We start from the raw sequence: 20,870 nt of genomic DNA, 5'->3' as shown, positions 1-20,870 counted from the left end.
TCAGGATGTGGTCATATTATTCTACTTAACACCCTCAGAGCAGAAGAGAACTTGTAGAATACTTGAGATTCATTGAAATGTTAAGAATATTCTTATTAGGGTGTACTTGGGAAATTTTTTTTTTAGAAAAAAGAAAAATGATTTGATTGAAAATTATGATATGTTATTTTGGGGGGGGGGGGGGTGAATTTTTCTTGGACACCTCAGTAGGTTTTCCTCCTACATTAAAGAGTCTCTGTTATCTGGGAATGACAAAATCGTAAGAGAGATCTAAGCAAATTCTAACATTTATATGACAATGCAAGATTTTCTTTTAAGAAACAGCTGAGTATTTTTGTTTTGTCTTAAAATTTCACTCATCTCCAGAAATGTGGCATTTTAATTGAAGTTTCACATTTTTTGGGCTGAGTAACATATTTTTGCCTGCACCATTAATACAGTCTACTGTTTTTATATTTTAAGCTTCCGTTTTAGAATTTTAATTAAACCCTTTCTCATGGCACAAGTGATTCATTCAGTTTAGTTCAATGGTACATGGTTTTATGTATTGTACCAAGTGACTTAGTACTTTAATAATGCTGAAAATGTCAGTCTGCACCAAGTGTACATTTTGTTTTTAGCCTTTGATGATAATTACGATGATTTTTATAGAATTAACAACTAAGATTGCACTTGGAAATCAATTATGTATAAATGTTTTTCTTTCAAGTTCTTTATTTTAATGAATTATTAGCATTCTTTAATAGTAGGCAGTTTTGAAGGTGATTTAGTGCTGCATAGTAAAATTATAATTCTGTTTTTAGGTCACCTGAGTCACTCAGGTGACCTATTGCTATCCGTTCTCGTCCATCGGCGTGCGTCGTGTGTTAACATTTGAACATTTTTAGCTTCTTCTCTGAAACCGCTTAACCAATTTCAACCAAATTTGGCATATAGCATCTATGGGTGAAGGGGAACAAAAATTTCATGGATTTCATGGTCCCTGCCCCCCTGGGGCCTGAGGGGTGGGGCTAAAACCACCAAAAATAATGCAATCTTTAAAAATCTTCTTCTTTACTCCAGGGGCCCGTTTTACAAAAGAACTTACGACTAAGACCAAAAACTTCAGTTGATTGTAAAATTTTGTAAAATTAATGATTCTGTTTCAAATTGCTGGCGTAAAAGTATCTTTCTACATACTTTTTATATATATTAAAAACATTTTCTATTTATTGTAAATTAGAAGGTTATTAGCAAAATTTAATTTTGGTCTTAGTTGTAAGTTCCTTTGTAAAACGGGCCCCAGGACATCAAGCAGTCAAACTGTTGGCATCATTGTAACAAGCATTGAGCCCTCTACCAAAATTGTGAAATTCATGGCCCCAGGGTCAGGGGTTCTGGCCCCAGGGTGGGGCTATATAGATCATATAGTGAAAGTGCATTATTTCTTTGAAAATCTTCTTCTCTGCTCCTGGGTATTAAATAAAGTAACTTAGTACATAGTTATGAAGAGCAAGAGTGCCTCTTCCAAAATTGTGAAATTCATGACCCCAGGGTCAGGGGTTCTGGTGTTAGGGTGGGGTTCTATTGATTATATGGTGAAAATGCATGAATTCTTTGAAAATCTTTTTCCCTGCTCCTGGGTATTAAATAAAGTAACTAAGTACATAGTTATGATGAGCAAGAAGTCCTCTTCAGAAATTGTGAAATTCATGGCCCCAGGGTCAGGGGTTCTGGCCCCAGGGTGGGGCTATATAGATCATACAGTGAAAGTGCATTATTTCTTTGAAAATCTTCTTCTCTGCTCCTGGGTATTAAATAAAGTAACTTAGTACATAGTTATGAAGAGCAAGAGTGCCTCTTCCAAAATTGTGAAATTCATGACCCCAGGGTCAGGGGTTCTGGTGTTAGGGCGGGGCTCTATTGGTTATATAGTGAAAATGCATTAATTCTTTGAAAATCTTCTTCTCTGCTACTGGAGATTATTTAAACAAACTAAGTGCATGGTTTTGATGCATAAGGATGCCTTTTCAAAAATTGTGAATTTCATGGCCCCAGGATCAGGGGTTCTGGTGTTAGGACGGGGCTCTATTGATTATATAGTGAAAATGCATTGATTCTTTGAAAATCTTCTTCTCTGCTACTGGAGATTATTTAAACAAACTAAGTGCATGATTATGATAGGCAAGGATGCCTCTTCCAAAATTTTTAAATATGTGGCTTCAGTTTTTGGGGTTATTGAGGAAGTGGGGGGGGGGGGGGGGCTCTATTGATTATATAGTGAAAAAGCATTAATTCTATTAATTAATCATTAATTAATCCTGTCTGCTCCTTAGCGTTGAGCTGATAAATAAATTGCTTAGCTATGATGAAAATGAGAGCTTCGAACAGAATTTTTAAATCTTGTGGTCCTAGGGTCAGGGGTTCTGGCATAACGAGGGGGGGGGGGGGGCTTTTGATAATATAGTGGAAAAGTGTTAATTCTTCGAAGTCCATAGTTATGATGATGAGGGTAACTCTTCCAAATTTGTAAATTTCTTGACCCTTGGTCTTGGGTTCTGGTGTTACGGTAAGGCTTTGTTGAATCTGTAGTGAAAATGCATTGAACCTGTGAAATTCTTCTCTGCTTCTGGGCATATCGGAAGAAAACTGAGTAAAAGTTTAAATGATATAAGTAAGCGTATTTCTACCAGATTTTTGAACATCTGGACCATTTGTCTAAGCATTCTAGTCCTGGGCAGGGCTCTATTAATTTGTATTCTACTGAGAGAAGTTATTCCCCTTTTCCGTTCACTTTTGATAATTAATCACTGTAAATAATGTATTTGAAAGGTAAATAGAATAAGATAATTATGCAAGAATGTTTATCATATAATTCAAAAAGTATTTTCTTAGTTTTAATAATCAGGTAGACCTGTAAGTAATAGATAAATAAAAATGAGACAAAAATAACTTATCTTATTAAAAGTTCTTTAAAGACCATAAGAGAGGTCAATGCTAGAGGTCTTAATATGGGTTTAAAAATAGTACAGAAGCAATAATAGTTTGTTAATAGTCTGCATGGTGATAGTGTTAAGTGGAGCACAGATTAGAACTCAATTTATGAGTTGATACTGAATACTAGACTAATTATTTTGTTGATCCTGATCTTCCTACTTCTCTTGCTTTAGGGCAAAAAAGCTTCATCTATCAGTGTATAATTTAACTTCTAAATTGTTGTATTATACTCAGGTGACCGTTAAGGCCCTTGGGCCTCTTGTCTAAGTTAATTTTAAAAAAAATAAGTGATGAATTAAAATTTACACCCAATTGCATCAGTAATGTTCTTTACTTCAAAATCATTATACATGTACAATATATTAATATTATCTCAATTTTGTAATCAAGGAAAATTATCAATGAATGATAATGAACAATTGGGAATCAAGTGATTGATGCCAGATATTACAATTTCACTGATAGAAAATATTGACATGTTGCACCAAATTTTCAAATTTCAAAGAACTACATGTACAGTTGAACTTTGGTATCTGGAACACGGATATCTGAAATACCATGGATATGTCGAAGTCACTTTGAAGTCCCAACTACTTAATCCTTAAGTATTTTAGCCTGGATATCTCGAATCCTTGGTTATCTCGAAGTATTTTCTCGGTCCCCTCAAGTTTGAGATAACAAGGTTTGACTGAATTTTCAAACATACTAATGTACTGGGTAAAATTGGATATTGTAAATGTACTTAATTAAGTCATAATCATATTTTGATGCCTTTCATGCTGCTTTTTGTCTGCTAATTCAAGTACACACAAATACATGATTAAAAAATATACATATAGAAACTTTGCTCCAAATGCACATATTGACATTATGCTAATCAGCTGATTAGGAAGATTACACTAAATTTTGAGTGTCCTAATTTATGTATGTTTTATGTATGTTTACAGTAATTTCATCGAGTGTTTAGAATGTTTTTTTTTATGATCGAAAGGTTAGGCTAAGATCGCCTTGTTGGTTGTCATCAACAAGCCACAGTTCATACTATCAGCAAAAATGTTCTAGTTGTCTCTGTGCATGTACCAGTTTCAAAAATCTAGACAAGAAGTACATATTCGCAACAAAAAAATTATACAAACTTCAATTAGTACAAATAACTCATTTGACTATTGTTGAATTCACAGAAGATTTACCAGGACAATCATTCATATTGAAAGGAATTTATGCTATCTGTGTAAGTACCCTTAGCTTTGGTGATTATTAGTTCTTTTGAATATATTTACAAGGGATTATTGGCTCAAGTAGTGACCACATGGCACTGCCAAGTTATAATTAAGTGACCATATGGTATCGACCATAACACATTTACAAGAAAACTCCAAATCAGTTATCCCTTTTTTTTTGGAAATGGAAAATCTAGTGGCAGCTTATGTAGTGTTGAATATTCCACCTTATAGAATTGGTAATTCTAGTACTTTGAATTTAGGAATATTTTGGGAATAAGTATATAGAAGTAATGATAAATAGACATAAAACAAAGATATTTATAAGTTTAGTATTTTTTTTAGTTTTTTTTTTTTTTTTGGTCATAATACAACTAGTTGACTTTTCAGAGGGCCAGGGGGCATATTTTTTTTTTCTTGAAGGGGAGCAGTGTGAATTTTGATCTTTATCTTCCAGTCTTTTTTTTCCCTTGCTTCCATGAAGATAAGACAATTTCCGCTCTTGAGCGTGAACTACTACTGGGGCATTTACGGTAAATGAGATAAGATCATCAAATATACATGTGTCTGTTCCATCTTCCTTGCTTCCCTGCCTTCAGATGTTTCCCCCCACTGGGAAGTAATCACTTCAAGATGCCAAAGGTAACTAAAGCAAACCCACTTTGCCTTGGAATCTTACACTAGGGTAGTTGTTCTTTTTTTTCTTTCATGAACAGCTAGGAAATATTAAATCTTCTGTGTCAGGGAGGGAGAAAAAGTATGTGGTCATAGTGAACCTGGAATACTTTTTGTTTTCTTTGAAGTATATATATTTTGTGCCTAGCTGGTGGAGAGAGATTTCTTTATTTTTTTGCCTGGAGTAGTGAACTAATTATGATATGTTGAGTGATTTATGAAAGATTTTTTGGCTAAAGGGAGAGAGGACAATTAATTTTGAGAAAATGCCTGAAAGGAATTTGAATTTTTCATCTGGTAAGACATTTTTTTTTTCAATTGTTTTCAAATAAAATATTTTGGCATGCATATTTTAATATACACTTTTTATAAACATATATAATTAAATTAAAATTTCAAACTTTGATCTAGCAGTTTTTTTTTTATATATTGACACATAAAGTGTTATCACAAGAATACACAATAATTACATATTGCTTGTATATAACTATTTTAATAATGATACATTTTAATTTAAAGATATTAATGAGAAGGGCTTTAGAATCTTTTGGGGACATTGTGAGTTTCATTTTGAATTTTTAAATTTGTTTTCTTTTCAAATAATGCAACTATATTCATGGAATCAGGTGTTTTAATTAAAAATGGTATCCGTACATATTAATTTAAATGACTGAAATAAATAATAAACCATGATAAAAAAAAATATAAAAGTTGTTGTTTATAAATTTTTCAATTCATCATCATTTTTTTTTGGGGGGGGGGGGGGGGGGGTATTCATATTTCCTGAGTTACAGATCTATCCATGTCTAAGGATGTAACATAAAAATTCTTTGAAATTACATTCATGGAAATATATTGACATTAACACTCTGATCCATCATGGCATACAGAGGTCTATAATGTAGTCTGAAGCTTGTAAGAAGTGATTATCTTGTATGTGTTTTTACAGAAATTCAGAAAACTGTGGATTATCTTATTTGAAAGAGGGAAGGGTGTTAAATTGATTTTTTTTTCTGTCATGCCTGGTGCCTTAACAAATGACACTTGCCCGTTTCATTAACAAGAACAATTAAATGATTCTGATTTTTTTTTTTTTTTATTGAAGAGATATCTTTAACCTGAACCAGAAATATTTTGATCTAGATTCTCTTTTCTGTTGATTCATCATTTTATTTTTATCTACATACTACCCATTTAATCATTTGAGTCATCTAATTTGCACACATGGAATTTTTCTAATGGATATTATGTAGATCTGAGGAAGAAATAAAGTCAGTGGTATACATAAAACAAATCTTACTAAAAATAAAAAATACCAAAACCCAGATTAAACACAGCTGATCAAAAAGATGAGCCCTGAACATCCTGTTGCTGTCAATCTGGCAGGTTGCCATGGAAGCCAAGGCAAAAAATTACAGTATATCAATCCCATCTAATGACAAATCTCCCAACTGCCATTGCCAGTTATCTCGGAAATGTAAACACTTTTTTTTTGGTTGCTTTCATTTGTGTTTCTTAAAAAAAAATTCTTTAATTAAGGAATCCCATGACCCATGCCACAACCCCTCCCTTTTCAAACTTACAAGTCACAGTGATTTGATTTTCAATTTGAAGTCAGTAGAAAGAAATGTAATGAAGTATTATTACATGTAATAGCATAAGACTAAGCATTGCAAGATTGCATTAAGAAAATGTAATTCTGAGAGTTTTAAGGGTGGCTGGTTTGTTGAATGTTGATAACTACACAATCTAGTGTTTATGTAAATGTTACCCTAGCTCTAAAGAATTGATTTGATACAATCCTGCAATTCTGACAGATTCAGAGAATCCCTGCAAAATCTCAGCAACCTGTTTCCTCTATATCCAGTGTGTATGTACCTATCTGAGAACAGAATCATTCATCATAAATCTGTCATGTTCAATCCTATCAGTAATTGTGGGGGATCTGCAGTTTCTGTGTGTGTATGTGCATCTATAATATGTGTTATTGTTTTCTTAGCAAGAAACAATGAACTGGTCATTTCCAAGTAACCTTGACTGCAATGCAAACTCAAGGCTGTTAAAATGGGATTGGGTTATATGAAGTGTAATGCTGAAAGACGGAAATGGTTGGCTACAGGATTATGACTATTTTATGACTGGGATGATCATTAAGATGTGTTTCTTTTAGCGTGAGTTTACTCCAAACCTTGATAAGAAACAGCAAGGTTGATTTCTTCTTTCATCATATTTTGAGAGATTTGCAGTATTTACCACCTACACAATTTTTGAGTAGACATTTAATCATCCTTGACTAGTCTCGATGGATTATTTTTTTCCCTGTGTAATAAAGTTTTTCAAGTTCTTGAGAGCCAGATCTCTTTCAGTTTCACCACACAATAAAATTGTTTATTTAATTTTCTTTTATCTGAGGCTGATCTGTTACCCAGTAAGGATTATACATGAATTAGAACTCTCAGAATTTTTCTGTTTTTGCAATGCTGTAAAGATTGAATTTTCTTTTTGTGCAATACTTCTTCGTGCAATGACCAAAAGTTCTTCTAGCCATTGGTATGAAATTTTTTTTGGCCAATATAACATTTTTTTAAAATATTGTTAATAATAAGTTTGATGTATTGTCCATATTTGAATCCATTTTTGTTTAGAAACACACATAATGTCCTGGGGCCAGGCATTGAGGAAATTTTTTGTATTTTGTACAGGATTTTACCACTCTGCATATTGATCGGAAGTCAACTCTAATTAAGTTGATATTTTTCCAAGAAGGAGATGGGTTTTTATTTACAAACTTCCATCACAAATTGTTGTTGGTTAAGAAAACACCAAAAGATATATATACGTCATAGAGTCTGATCAAGTTATGATTGCTTTAGAAAATAAGTGAGGAAAAACAAAGCACTTCTTGTTTTCTTTAAAGGGGATAAATGTAGCATTTTATCAGGAACCAGGCACTCTCTTTTGATGGATGTACTGCAGTTGTTTTACATGATGCAATAAACAAGTGATAATTTTTTTGTGCAAAATATCAAGGTTCTTTTGATGTTTGATATTCACTCTTCGAATGACATATTAGAGCAGTGTGATATAAATGGAGGAAAACCTGATTGCAGGCAATTTTTCTTATTGATACACTGGTATATCCATTACTTTTGTCAGAAATTGTGCCTGAATGCAAATGAAAAATGAAATGGTTGGTCTAATAAGTATACAGAGTTCAAATGCCTTTGGCAAATGCTCAAAGAATATCAAGTACCAAATAAGAAATCCAGTTGCCTGTTTTGCCATCATATATGAATATTTAATCAAATTTGTGCTACATGTATGTTATCATTTATATTGTAAATCTATGTGCTTGATTTTCAGCTTATTGGCTTAAGGAGATACAAAAAGAGTCTTTCATTATAGTTATTTTATTGAAATATATGAATTATTTATTATTTTTTTCTTTGAGCAGGTGTGTTAAGGAGAGATGAGCAGACGTCATCGTATTCCACAGACACTAAAAGAATGCAGAATACCAACAATAATACAAAGTCTTATGGCACACAGAGTTACAACACATCGTACTCCACAAATGCCAAGCAATCCGTCACACCACTGGATGAACAAACTCAACTGGATGATATTCTGAGTAACTTACTAAATGACCAAGTGATCAGTCCAAAGTCAGGGTCGAGCACAATGTCAAAGGAAAGCAGGACTTTTAGGACTTATGAGACACATACTGGACCGGATGGAAAGCCTGCACACCAGTCTGCGGAGGTTACGTACAAACTTCCAGGAGAAGTGAGAGAGGAAAGGCATTATACAGTGAAGACAGAAAAATCGTCTTCTCCATACATGCCAACTAAGGCTTTTAGTTATACCACCTCACCTGAGATGGCTCGTAAATTTGATAGTCCTAAATCTAACACTCTCCCTTATAAAACAGATTATGACAATCGGTATCAATCTGAAATGTCCTCCTCTTCTTATAGCACCATGCAGAATGGGAAAACATTTTCGGATACTGATTCTTGGCTGCAACAGCAGCAGAAAAAACTTCGAGATAAAAAGGACTTCAAGGATGATGTTCGTGTTCAACAGGAAAAGAAACTGGTGGAAGAGCTTCGCTCAGCCCAAAATCGTTACATGACAAAACGCGCTCAGAGTGAGGAGGAAGCTTCCAGTGTGAAAAATTCCAGTCTGTCAAATGGTCCAGCCTCTGCCCCTCCCCAGGGATACAGCTACTCGATGTCAAGAACTCACACATACTCAACAGAGAAATCTCCAGGCCCTTTCTCCTCAGGTGATTCAACTTTCGATTCTAGAGTAACAAAACCCACAAGTCCAACCAGGGGGCTGCAAACAAAGGTTATTTTACAGCCAGCTTCTGCCCCTATATCCCCTCCTATGCGATCCAGTAGTAAGAACTTTATGCAGCGGTCTCGTACACTTAGCAATAGTGCAGTGGATGGAAAAGGCCCTCAGAAGCTAATAAGGCAAACCTCTGATGTAACCTTTGACCGTAAGGATGATATCCAGCCCCCTGTTATTCGTCAAATTACCATAACGACCCCACCCCGTAGCCCCAGACCTTTCTCCCCCACTTATCAGACCAGTACTTATAGGTATTCTAATCGATCTGCTGCTAGTCTGTCTCCTCCAGTTGAACGAAAGACATTTCAGAGGGACTTCAGTACTCCTCCAGTTCATGAGCCAACTGTGGTGAGACACACCAGTCAAAGATCATTCTCATCCTCTGAGTCTGACAATTTCAAAACCAAGAGCCTACCTCGCCATGCAGCAACTAAGTCAAAAGTCACCGAAATTCATGAGTCGGCTATACCAGAAGGCAAGAAAAAATCTCACTATATTACTGAGGTCTATGTACACCGCAGTCCAGGAGCAGTGCCCACAGGTATGACCCTTGACCTGGGACCCTTTACCCTTGATTTGATTGGCTGTTTGAAAATGAGGCTTATCAATAATTTTTTTTTCTATCTTTTTCTTTTATTCTTGTGACAACATATATCTGGTGTTCTATCATTTTCTTCTTTATGTTAGTCACAATATTTTGTTAGTTTGGAAATATCTACCAGGCTCAAATTATTATAATATATAAGTATAAATATTGTTTGCTGTCAGGAGCTATTGGAAATAGTTGGGGTGGGTGGTTCAAAGCATGTCCAAGCATGAGCAACAATTTTTTGTTATCTCAGACACAATGGAATCCAGATTGTTTATCATTTGGTTAATTATCCTATAGGTGGTAGATTGCTTCTGTCCTGATTTTGGGTTCTTTAGCTTAGACAAACCACTGCACAGTACATTTTTTGTTCATTTTATTTTGAGTTCAGAGTACACCATTCAAACATGCTCTCTATAACAGGGGTATGTTCTAGTGTAGTATTTTCTTTTGTCAACACGTACGTTTGCATTTGTTCATCTCGGAGTATTTTTTTTTATCTTTATTGATGCCTTGTTCACCTTTTGAAAGATGAATCTTTAAAAAAAAAAATTGTCATTCTTTCACTGGTATTTATTTTATGACTTTTCACTTTATAAATTCTAACAAATTAAACAAAACAAAAAAACAAAACAAAAAAGAAATGAAGGAGAATTAAGTAAGACACCCAAAAAACAAAATTTTATTGTCTGAAAATTAATATTTTCAGACAAGATTTTATGTATTACACTCCACAAGTTTGGTGTACATTATAGTTAAACAAAATTAATACATGTACTTTTTGACATACCATGGTTGGGTGGTTGGCTATAATCAATTTGGAATACTTTTTAAAATTTTGGTAATTATTCATCCTGGTGGTAGCTTCAGTCTAAAAATCATGAAATCTTTTGTGACAGCTCTGTTCTTTCTTTGAAAATGTCAAAATCTCCATCTCGCCTCAAGTCATTATGACCTTTTCCTCCATGCCACCCCATTGCATGCCCTCTTTGTGAGTGTACATAGACTTCATTGCATGTCCTCAGAATGTAGCCATCTTCTTGTCCTTCTTTTTTGATTTTGTATACCCTCCCTCCTTTTACACTCCATTATATTAACCAGGAGTATTGTTATGTGTATCCTAGTTAGTTATGTACATATATATGTGTTTTAATAGTGCATATTAACTTGTAACACCATACATCCATATTTAAGTCAAGGTCAAAAGGAGGCACACTTAATACATGTATATTGATTCAGTTTAGAAGTAATTCCAAACTTGTAATTATCTGGTAAAATCTCAACTGAGATAATAAATGTAACTTTAATATAGCAGAGGAAATCATGTATAGTGACATATTCCTATATTGTAAGAATAGATAGATTAGCAAGCCCAGATAGAGCAGAATTTTAAGCACTAATAAACCTATACGTATTTGCACTAAGATTTCTTATTTTTAGAATTGTATGATATATATATATAGCAAAGTGAAAAATAGAAATGTACAAATTTTATGGATAACATATGAAATTTGGATACGTATATATATTTCTGATGTTTAGGGGTGGAGAAAATTACTTGTGAGGTTTCAGATCCAGTTTTTTTTTATTTAATTGTCTGTTGTATACAGACATATTTCTATGGTGTTTTCTCCAGGTTGGCCCACTTTGTGAAGTTATGATAAATTACACTTTAACAAATCTAATATATAATTCTATGAGAGTTATGCCCCTTGGGACACTTTATTCCTCTGCAGGCTGCCCCCCTGTAAACTTGTGAATTACTGATCACCCCCTCTGCCGTTAATTACCATTACCTTGATTCAATGAGGCAACAGTTTTCTGAAGTTCCTATAGGCAGAAGCATCTGTACTTCCCCTCAACAGACTTAGAGCAACAAAACAGACAGAGGTTCAAAATTAAAAGAATGTGTTATTTATTGCATGATGTCTAAACCTATGGATGATGCATCCAGCTGGAATGTCTTAATGAAAGAAGTGTTGCATGTTTAATGTCAGACCATGCCAAAACTCCATACTTCTGCTACTGTTCTCGCTCAAGAGAGGCTGGTAATGTGAAGATTTTCTAGTGCAACCCACTTCGAGGGTTGATGAGTTTCCATGATCTTTGTATAAATTTAGTTGATAACGATAATTAAATGAATATTATCTGAGAAGTTTCAAAGTATATATATAGAATCAGTATATGTTATCAAGATTTGTGCTTTCATAAAACCAGTATGTCTGGCACTAATAAATTGTATGACACTAATTGTTAAGTTTACTAATTAATTGCTAAAAAAGTTGTCTTTTTTTCATTAAGACTGATATTTTTAGAATTAACTTGAAAGACTACATTCAGAAATAAAAAAGAAATAAGATGTGTCAAAAATTATGTTTATAGTATACATTTATGGGCTGGAAATGTAAATTACTGCCATGTACATGGTCTGCATGCTTTTGTAGGAACTGTCGAAAAATCATTCAAAACAACGGAACGAGATGACAAATTTGATGATCTGAAACAATCCTTGAGTGCTGTCAACAACACAGTGCTCAATCAACAGCAGAATCTGAACCAACAGCAGACAACGGGTGGATATACACAGGAACATGTTGTCACCAGGCGGGTTGAGACACGGAAGTACGAAACCAACTACCAACAGCAGCAACAGGAACAACAGATGTCCAACACAATGGCTGTAAGTCAACAACAAGGTTGATTGTTATGGGAGAATTAGCATTTATGAGATAATCATCATTTTATGAATGACATCATTTGCATTATTAGATATTGGTTCAAACATTTTTCAACAGCCTGCAATGCCCACAAAACTTTTCCTTCCTTTGAAAAATATGAAGTTATCAGAAAAGTTCATTTTATGAAACATATCAGACTCTGAAAATTGGTTAGCACTGACTTTTGTCTTATTAGCAGGAAGGTTTGTCATATTCAAAAAGATTAAAGCTGTTAAAGTCTGAGGTGTCCTGTGAAGAGATAAAGCATGCACTAAGTACAAGGCTGTCAGCCTGCACTCTTTATGTGATGGAACTCGTTATCTGTGAATTGATATGGTGAATGCTCATGGGGAACGTTTTCTGGATTATAGCATCTTTTGCAGTAATATGCTTCATCAAGCTGATTATGTTCAATCCATCCATAATAATCACCATTTAGTTAGGATACGTACCATCCGCCTACATTATTTAAAGGTTCAGTTGAATAAATTTATTCAAGCAAGCTATTTTTAAAGGAAATAAGAAAGTGTTTATTTTTCCACACCCAAAGGCATGTTTAGCTTAATATCCTGAGAAAAATGTAAAGGTCAAGGTAGCTGTTAAAATCAGATCAATATTTTTATATTCCCATATTTTTCTAATGTACTGTATTACACTGTTACGATATCACTAACTAAGGATAAAATCATGCATCATTATGTCAAAGGTTAGGCAACCTTGTTCCCATAATTAATGGTACGTGATTTAATCTACAAAACCCTGTGGGCCTTGGACCTAGAACTTGTATTATCAAAGTGTTTCACCAATGTGCATGTATAAAATATTTGCACCTGGATTTTGTGGGAATAGGAGAATTTCACTTCAAAGGTAAAACAGGGGAAATGCTCCATGAAATCTTGTTAAGACACATTGAATATTAAGAAGCTTTGCATGAATGATTTCATTTAGATAATGTATGTATAGAAAAAAATATGGTAGACAAATATAGAATGTGAAGTAGAAGTTTGCCTGTTTGAAAATGTAGTGTGTGGCCTTTCAGGGACAGAGCTATGCTACTACTCCCAAGACTTCACGGACAGTAGAGGAGGACCGCTTCAGCCTGAGGCCCATAGGACCCGGCATGCAGCCCCTGGAGCCTGAAGGCTCACCTACAAGTGTGGGAACTCTTAACAGATCTACCACTCCAAGTTTCCCCACAGCAACAACCCCTAGCTTCCCAGTGAGCCCTGGAATGTACACAGGTAACTGTAGACTAATTTAAAAAAAATGAAAAATTGTTAATTTATAGATGAAACATTTATTCTATTCCATTTATAATTTGAAAGTTCACTGGCATTGATGTACAAGTGAAGAAAAATTATCCTTTCAATGCTTCTTGCACAGTAATGCAGTGTGTTACTTGGTGATATTTGTTATTGCTTAGAAAATTGCAAATGGTATTACATATAGTTAACTTTGCAAGATTTATATTATGCATTTTTTATTATGTATGTTGGAAGACAATGTTGATTTAAAATGTTTCAAGATTTTTTAATTACAAATTAACAATTATGAAGGAACCAGAATTGTTTTGATAAAAACAGAGCAACATGCACTGAACAATTATACAAGAAATCCTGATTATTTTATCCCTACAGATAACAGTCATCAGATGATGCAGCAGCGCGAAATACAATCACAGAGTCAACCAATAGCTATAGAAAGACAACAACCACAACAGCAACAACAACAACACTTCCAGTACCAACAGAGTTACCAAACCAGTCACCAACAGCATAGCTACCAGACAAACCAACAACAGCATCAGCAGCATGTACAGCATCCACAGCAGCATTACCTGACTGAGGAGCAGCAACACATGGGAACCAGGAGTCCCCTACATATAGATACCTCCAGTCCCCCCATGATGTCTGCTGGAATAGGGTCAAGAAGTCCTGCAAGGTAAGGGGTTGGGAAGGCTTATGAATAAAATTATAGACATATTTTACTGGGTACCTTTAGGATTTGGCTGAAGTGAGGTTTCAGGGTCATTTCACTCAAATGTGATCTGTAATCATTTTAAATAAATGGGTATCTTAGTGACACACCCCAGAAAATGTGTTCAAAGAAGGTTTGATAAATGTTCATATTGTGTTAAAACATGAGGATGAATTATTTCAAGAAAATATAAGTAACATCTTCATTTCACTGTGTCCAAACATGAAATTTTACACATTTCATTTATTTTTAAATGAATTCATTGCTATCACTCACTAACCTTTGTTTGCTGATGATTCAGGTTTTACTTTCAGTGCTCACTCCCCGGAGACCCTCAACACCCTCCGACAGCAGCTACATGTGGCCAACAATGTGTCACAGTCTGCCGCCCTCAGTCCTAACACAGTCACAGGTCAAAGTTCACCCAGTGTGTACTTTGGACTCTCCAGAAGAGGAAGCTTATCTTCTGTTACAGGTATGTAGTGTGACTAGTGTCACAGAATCTCAAACTATCATTTATATCTGACATTTTATACAATTTAAAAATTGTTTTTGTGCTGTAGGCCTGTAGTCTATTCACTGTATAAATGCTGTAAAATGTGTTTCACTTGTACACTTTATAATTTGCTGTTTTGCTCTCTTTTGTCATCAGATTCTGTTGATGCTCTGCATGCTACACCAAAGTTCGTTAAAGACACATCGAAATACTGGTATAAACCCAACATTTCTAGAGAAGAGGGTAGGTGTCGAATTATATTTGTAACAGAAATTTTATAAATAAGTATGTGTTTCTCCTTATGCAGAAGATTTGACATACTTAGGAAAAAAAACTATATTGTAGAATTCTCTAATGTTTTTTTCCTTATTTATAGCTATTCAGTTACTGAAAGACAAGGCACCAGGTACTTTTGTTGTGAGAGACAGCAATTCTTTCCCGGGTGCCTTTGGTTTGGCTCTGAAGGTGGCCACCGTCCCAGCTAACGTCCAAACAAAGTCCACTGGGGATCCCTCGGTAGACCTCGTTAGACATTTCCTCATTGAACCCACCCCTAAAGGAGTAAGACTGAGAGGTTGCAACAATGAACCTGTTTTCGGTAATTACATGTATACTTTAAAAAAAGAATTCTTAGGAAATCTAGTGGTATTGTTGATACAGTGAAACCTGTCTAATCTGACATGCATTGGGAAACAAATTTTGTGTCGGATTGTACAATGTAAAGAACGTAAAATGGGAACGAAAATAAAGGTCGGATTCACAGTAAAGGTGTCGCATTGGACAGTTTTCACTGTATTAAATGGAGCTTTGTATATCTATAGAAGTCTGGTCCAGTTGGTAATTTACTAATTCATGCCTTTAAATGTGAATATTTTGGTAAGGGAGACAACTTGATCCATCTGATAAAAAAAAGAATAACGCTAGAACCTAGAAAGCATAATTCATACTAGTTTTTTGGCTTTCAAAAAAAGACTATCATCACTGTTAATGTTACATGTAAATCTTTTTTTTTTTTACAGGAAGCTTAGCTTCATTAGTTTATCAACATTCACTGACACCACTGGCCTTGCCATGTAAACTAGTTCTACCTGAACCAGGTATGTGGTGATTGACCTAAAAAATGTGTTTATAAATGAAAGCTGTTCACAGTCTGCTCTTCCAGAGGTGCTGTGTTCTTGATGCAGTATTCTATCTCTTTCTATTTTGTCCTGAGTTTTTATTTCTAACATTACAGATACCGTTCATGATCACATAGATGGTCCAACATCCCCGGACTTCCCCAGTTCTGCTGCTGCTCTCCTTGCTCAGGGAGCAGGTAAGTGTCCTTGTACCCATTTTTGCTTGTATATTTTTACTTTTTTTTGTCAGTATTTTACTTGTGTCTCTCTAATTGTACAGTTTTACAAAAAAGCAAACAAATAACCATGAAAAATATTTTTGTAGTAGAGTAATATTTTAGGATGTCTTATAAGAGTTTGACATATGGATTCTTAGGTATTCTATTGGCTATGTCGAGTTACGAATTTCAAGCATAAAAATGAATTTTTGTTTCTAGCCTGCAATGTTCTCTACCTGAACTCTGTGGACACTGAGTCCCTTACTGGGCCCCAGGCTGTTGCCAAGGCAATCAAGCAGACGTTTGATGGAAATCACAAACCAAAGCAGACAGTTGTTCATTTCAAAGTCTCTAATCAGGGTATCACTCTCACGGACAACCAGCGGAAGTAAGTTTCTGACGTACATTGGGCCGTTATCTCCCTCATGCTTTCTATTGTTGAGGACTTGTTCTTAAAGATCAGATGACACATTCCTCAGTAATACTAGTATATAATTTTTCCCAAGAGCCTGAAATTGAAGTATTGCTGCTTTAACAAGTTTTCTCGCAAATATAGATACATTACCAGGCATTTGTGTGCAAGATACAAGAGGATGATATTTCCTATATAATCCTATTGGATATCAGTTGAATTGTTGATGTCATAATTTTTGGTTTATTTTGAAGACATTTTGAAAACAGTTTAGAAATCACAAGATAATAATACAGTTGAACTTTGGTATCTCGAACACTGATAACTCAAATACCATGGATATGTCAAAGTGATTTGGAAGTCCCAACTACTTATTCTTTTAAGTATTTTACCCTCGATATCTCGAATCTTGGGATATCTCGAAGTTTTATCTCGGTCCCATCTAGTTCGAGATAACGAGGTTTGACTGGGGCCATAAAACTTAGATGAGCTAACTTTTGATCTCAGTCTCACTTTTCTATTATTGATACCTTTGGTAAAAGTGAGACTGAGATCAAAAGTGAGCTTGTCTAAGTTTTATGGCCCCAAAGCCAAATGACACATTCCTCATTAATATATAATTTTCCAAAGAACTTGTGATCGAAGTATTGCTGTTTTAACAAGTTTTCTCACAATAAAAAATAGGTACATTACCAGGCATTTGTGTGCAAGATACAAGAGGATGGTATTTACTATATAATCCTTTTGGATATCACTTGAATTGTTGATATCACAATTTTTGGTGTAATTATTTTGAAGACATTTTGGAAACAGTTTAGAAATCACAAGATAATAATAATTATAAACACCGAGTATTTTTGGTATGTTACTGAGAGATATTTGAGAAAAGTTTCATCAGACCTTTAAAGCACAGCCAATTGATACTACAAATTTGGCAAACCTGCAAGCTTACATTTTTTGTGATGCAACCACAAGTTCCATTACTTATATGTAAATGTATTTTTTTTTTTCAGACTCTTCTTTAGAAGACATTACCCTGTATCATCTGTCACATACTGTGGGATGGACCCAGAGGGAAAACAGTGAGTTGGGTTAATGACAACAAGTTGCAGAATTTAAAATTACAGCTTGAATAAATTGTGGAAACAAGCATAATACTAATAATCCTGCAATTAGTTCATCATTTTTCTGAATTAATTTTATTTAATTGAAAATAATAGTTATAAAAAAGGTTTTTACACTTTTATACTCTCAAACTATCTTGAACAGATCTTATTAAATAATGGATTAAGAGAATCTAGAGATTCATGTATATCTTTCAGAATATTTGGATTTGTGGCAAAGAAACAAAGTGGTGGAACTGACAATACCTGTCATCTGTTTGCAGAACTAGACCCTGGTCAGCCAGCATCTGCTATTGTCAATTTTGTAACAAAGGTTATGATTGGCCAAGGGAAGAAAGATTGAATTTTCATTGGTCTTTGATTTTCTAACCATTATTGTCATTGATCTGATGAAGTTTACATATATGGTCAGTGCTTAGATAGCTTTATCTGTATATTGTGTTGTGCTGCAAGATATTATTTATTCAAAGTCAAGGATCTGTACTGCACATGCAAGTGGAATAAAAAAAACTTCACAAACTCTGACGTCCATTAGGATTTTAACAAAGAGAAAAGAAGAGGTTGTTTTCCATACAAGGATATTGAGTGTCTTGATATTGTGTTTGTGTTACCATGGTTACATATGTATATTTTTATATGCATTAGAAAGTATATTCGAATGGTGAATGTTTTTTTTAAAGTTTTACCCAAATGCAAACCCACTTTATTTTTAAGTAGTAAATATATAAATATGTATACTGCTGAAATAGGAAGGCAGTAGTAACATGTGTTTATAATCTTATGAATATCAAACCAAGTACTTACTGTGTAAAGAAATTACCGTGACATAATATGCATGTCAATGTGATCATATCATGAATCATTATGCAACTGCATTATAGTATGTTTGCTGTTGTTAAACCTATGACAAGTTGGTAGTTTTGTACAGAATGTTTACACGAACTGTTAAACTGGTATAGACCACAGTGTCTTCCACAACAAGTGCTGATGTTGGCATACAGACTTTGTTGTTTTTGATCGGGTAATTGTTTTTCTGTAGTTTTTTTGTTTTATGGAGCGAGCTATTTTGTAGATATAACCTTTTTACATACTGTTAAAAATGTAATCCTCATACAACTGTGCTGAAAATTCTATTGTTATTATTGTTGATTGTATCTCTAATACAGTGGTTGTTCTCTCTGTGGGTTGTATTCTACTCGTTTGTAAAAAAAAAATTATTTGAAATTCAACTGAAAAATGATCTGTATTATTTTTTCCCCCCATCTCCCTGGTTAACTTATTTTTCAATACCGGTATTTAAATGAAATCATTATTATATCATAGCATTTCACTGCTGAACCTATTTTGTAAATATTTTATACATGTTGTCCTAGATTTCTGCATTGTACAGTGTATTTTATTATATATTATGCCATTAGTTGTTGTGTACATATATCAGTTGTATACACTGGGTGTGAAATAATTAAGTTGTGCTAAGGTTGTCCTAAATATTTATTGCTGTTTTTCTCCCTCGTTACCTTTCTAATCCTCACGATATATTAAACCACACTGGTATTGCATGTTAAGAACATTTCATTAATAGCTGAGGCATTTTGGTCAGTGTTGGCAAAAATGTATTGACTCTGGGCATTTGAACATTTAAGGACACATCATAAATGATTTACTGAAGTTTTAAGACAAACATTGGCAGATTCAAATTAATACATATTTTACCTTCATCAAAAGTGTTCGTAAATGTTGGAAGTAAAATTTTCAGTTTCCTCTACCAGACCTCTTTATTTTACGTTTCCTATGGTAGCTATGATTTATGATTGAAATGAACCTTTTTTGTAAATTCATTTATCATGTGATATTATAGAGTATTCCTTTGAACAAAAATCTATTAAAATATTTGAGCTGTGATTACTTTTTTTGATCCGATTTCATTGGGCTTTTTGAGCTCTCTCCATTAACAAATTTGTACTTGGTCTCTTGCCGAATCACTGCTGTATTTGAAATATACAATGTCGGAAAGTTTAGCTATTTTTTACCGTTTTTATTAAATCATAGAACTCCAAATGGCTGGTTCAACCCAGCAGGAAGAGTTCTACAACTGGGTGCTATTATCTCATGTGCATGAGTACGTGTTACATGTGTGTGAGGTGTGTGTGCTTTTATATACATATAAATCTGTACCTAGTGTTTTCAGCTTTACAGTGGAAATGGTTTACATGTATACACGTTTTTTGTACAATGGTATCTTAGTTTTTACATAGTGCTCGTAAATCTGAGCATGTCTATAGCTAATAAAAAAATTGTATATTCATTGCAGTGTACATGTCAAAATATATGATCTTTTTAGATTAGGTAGACCTTATGATATTTTTACTGTAATCATTCAAAAACAGCTGATCCAAATCACTTCCAGCCAGGAAAATGATATATCCACATTAGTTATTAAAAATTTAGTTCCTGCATGCCTGTTCAATCCTTTGACATTTCATTCTGTAAACAGTTTATGTACTAGATATTTCTTGAGAAGCCTTGTTCAGTAAAGGATCTTGACAATAACCTCTGTTTTGAGAGCAGTCTGTCTTTAGAATAGCAATAAGACGTAATATGTATACCCACTCCCGTTGGATCCACCTGTTAGAAAGTTGCTTCATGTATACAGGGTGTTTTAAGTTGCCAAGGATTGGACAGGGTGTGCTTGTAGAAAGAATATGATTTTGTTGTACCAGTTTCAATATGTATGCAATAAATTTCGTTTTTAGTGTGCAGATATATTTTCTTATTTTATGAAGAAAGATTCCTTTTTATGGCAATGTTGCGGAGGAGTGCTGTAAACAATATACTGTAAAATCAGTAAATTTTTTTTTTGGGGGGGGGGATAATTTTCGTTGTTTTTGTGGTATGAATAGGCCCACAATTTCATGTAAAATTTCAAAATACATCAACACTCTCAAATACGAAATAAAATCCCCACAAACCAATATTTTTTCCTCAAATC

The 20,870-nt window shown here is 34.1% G+C and overlaps 1 protein-coding gene across 5 annotated transcripts in view; it reads left to right on the top strand.

Annotated features, from left to right (window-relative positions):
- The window catches only part of LOC133191960 (tensin-1-like), a 38,408-nt gene extending 17,768 nt beyond the window's left edge, over positions 1-20,640 (top strand). For 3 of the 5 annotated variants that reach the window (XM_061327746.1, XM_061327745.1, XM_061327744.1), the window contains exons 11-22: positions 8,326-9,771; positions 12,264-12,499; positions 13,576-13,777; positions 14,174-14,477; positions 14,828-14,988; positions 15,166-15,252; positions 15,386-15,607; positions 16,029-16,106; positions 16,244-16,324; positions 16,565-16,733; positions 17,771-17,839; positions 18,080-20,640. In XM_061327746.1, coding sequence (XP_061183730.1) covers positions 8,326-9,771; positions 12,264-12,499; positions 13,576-13,777; positions 14,174-14,477; positions 14,828-14,988; positions 15,166-15,252; positions 15,386-15,607; positions 16,029-16,106; positions 16,244-16,324; positions 16,565-16,733; positions 17,771-17,839; positions 18,080-18,224 — 3,200 coding nt within the window. In that variant the 3' untranslated portion in view covers positions 18,225-20,640. The remainder of the gene's footprint in view (positions 1-8,325; positions 9,772-12,263; positions 12,500-13,575; positions 13,778-14,173; positions 14,478-14,827; positions 14,989-15,165; positions 15,253-15,385; positions 15,608-16,028; positions 16,107-16,243; positions 16,325-16,564; positions 16,734-17,770; positions 17,840-18,079) is intronic. The other 2 variants (XM_061327748.1, XM_061327749.1) reach the window with 2 other exon arrangements.
- Positions 20,641-20,870: the final 230 nt, after the last annotated feature.

This window comes from Saccostrea echinata, unplaced genomic scaffold (assembly GCF_033153115.1).
Source record: "Saccostrea echinata isolate AGI-Se365-2 ecotype Australia unplaced genomic scaffold, CSIRO_AGI_Sech_v1 ptg000025l, whole genome shotgun sequence".
Lineage (NCBI taxonomy): Eukaryota > Metazoa > Mollusca > Bivalvia > Ostreida > Ostreidae > Saccostrea > Saccostrea echinata.
The sequence above is the reverse complement of the archived record's forward strand: the minus strand, read 5'-3'. Positions and strand labels throughout refer to the sequence as shown.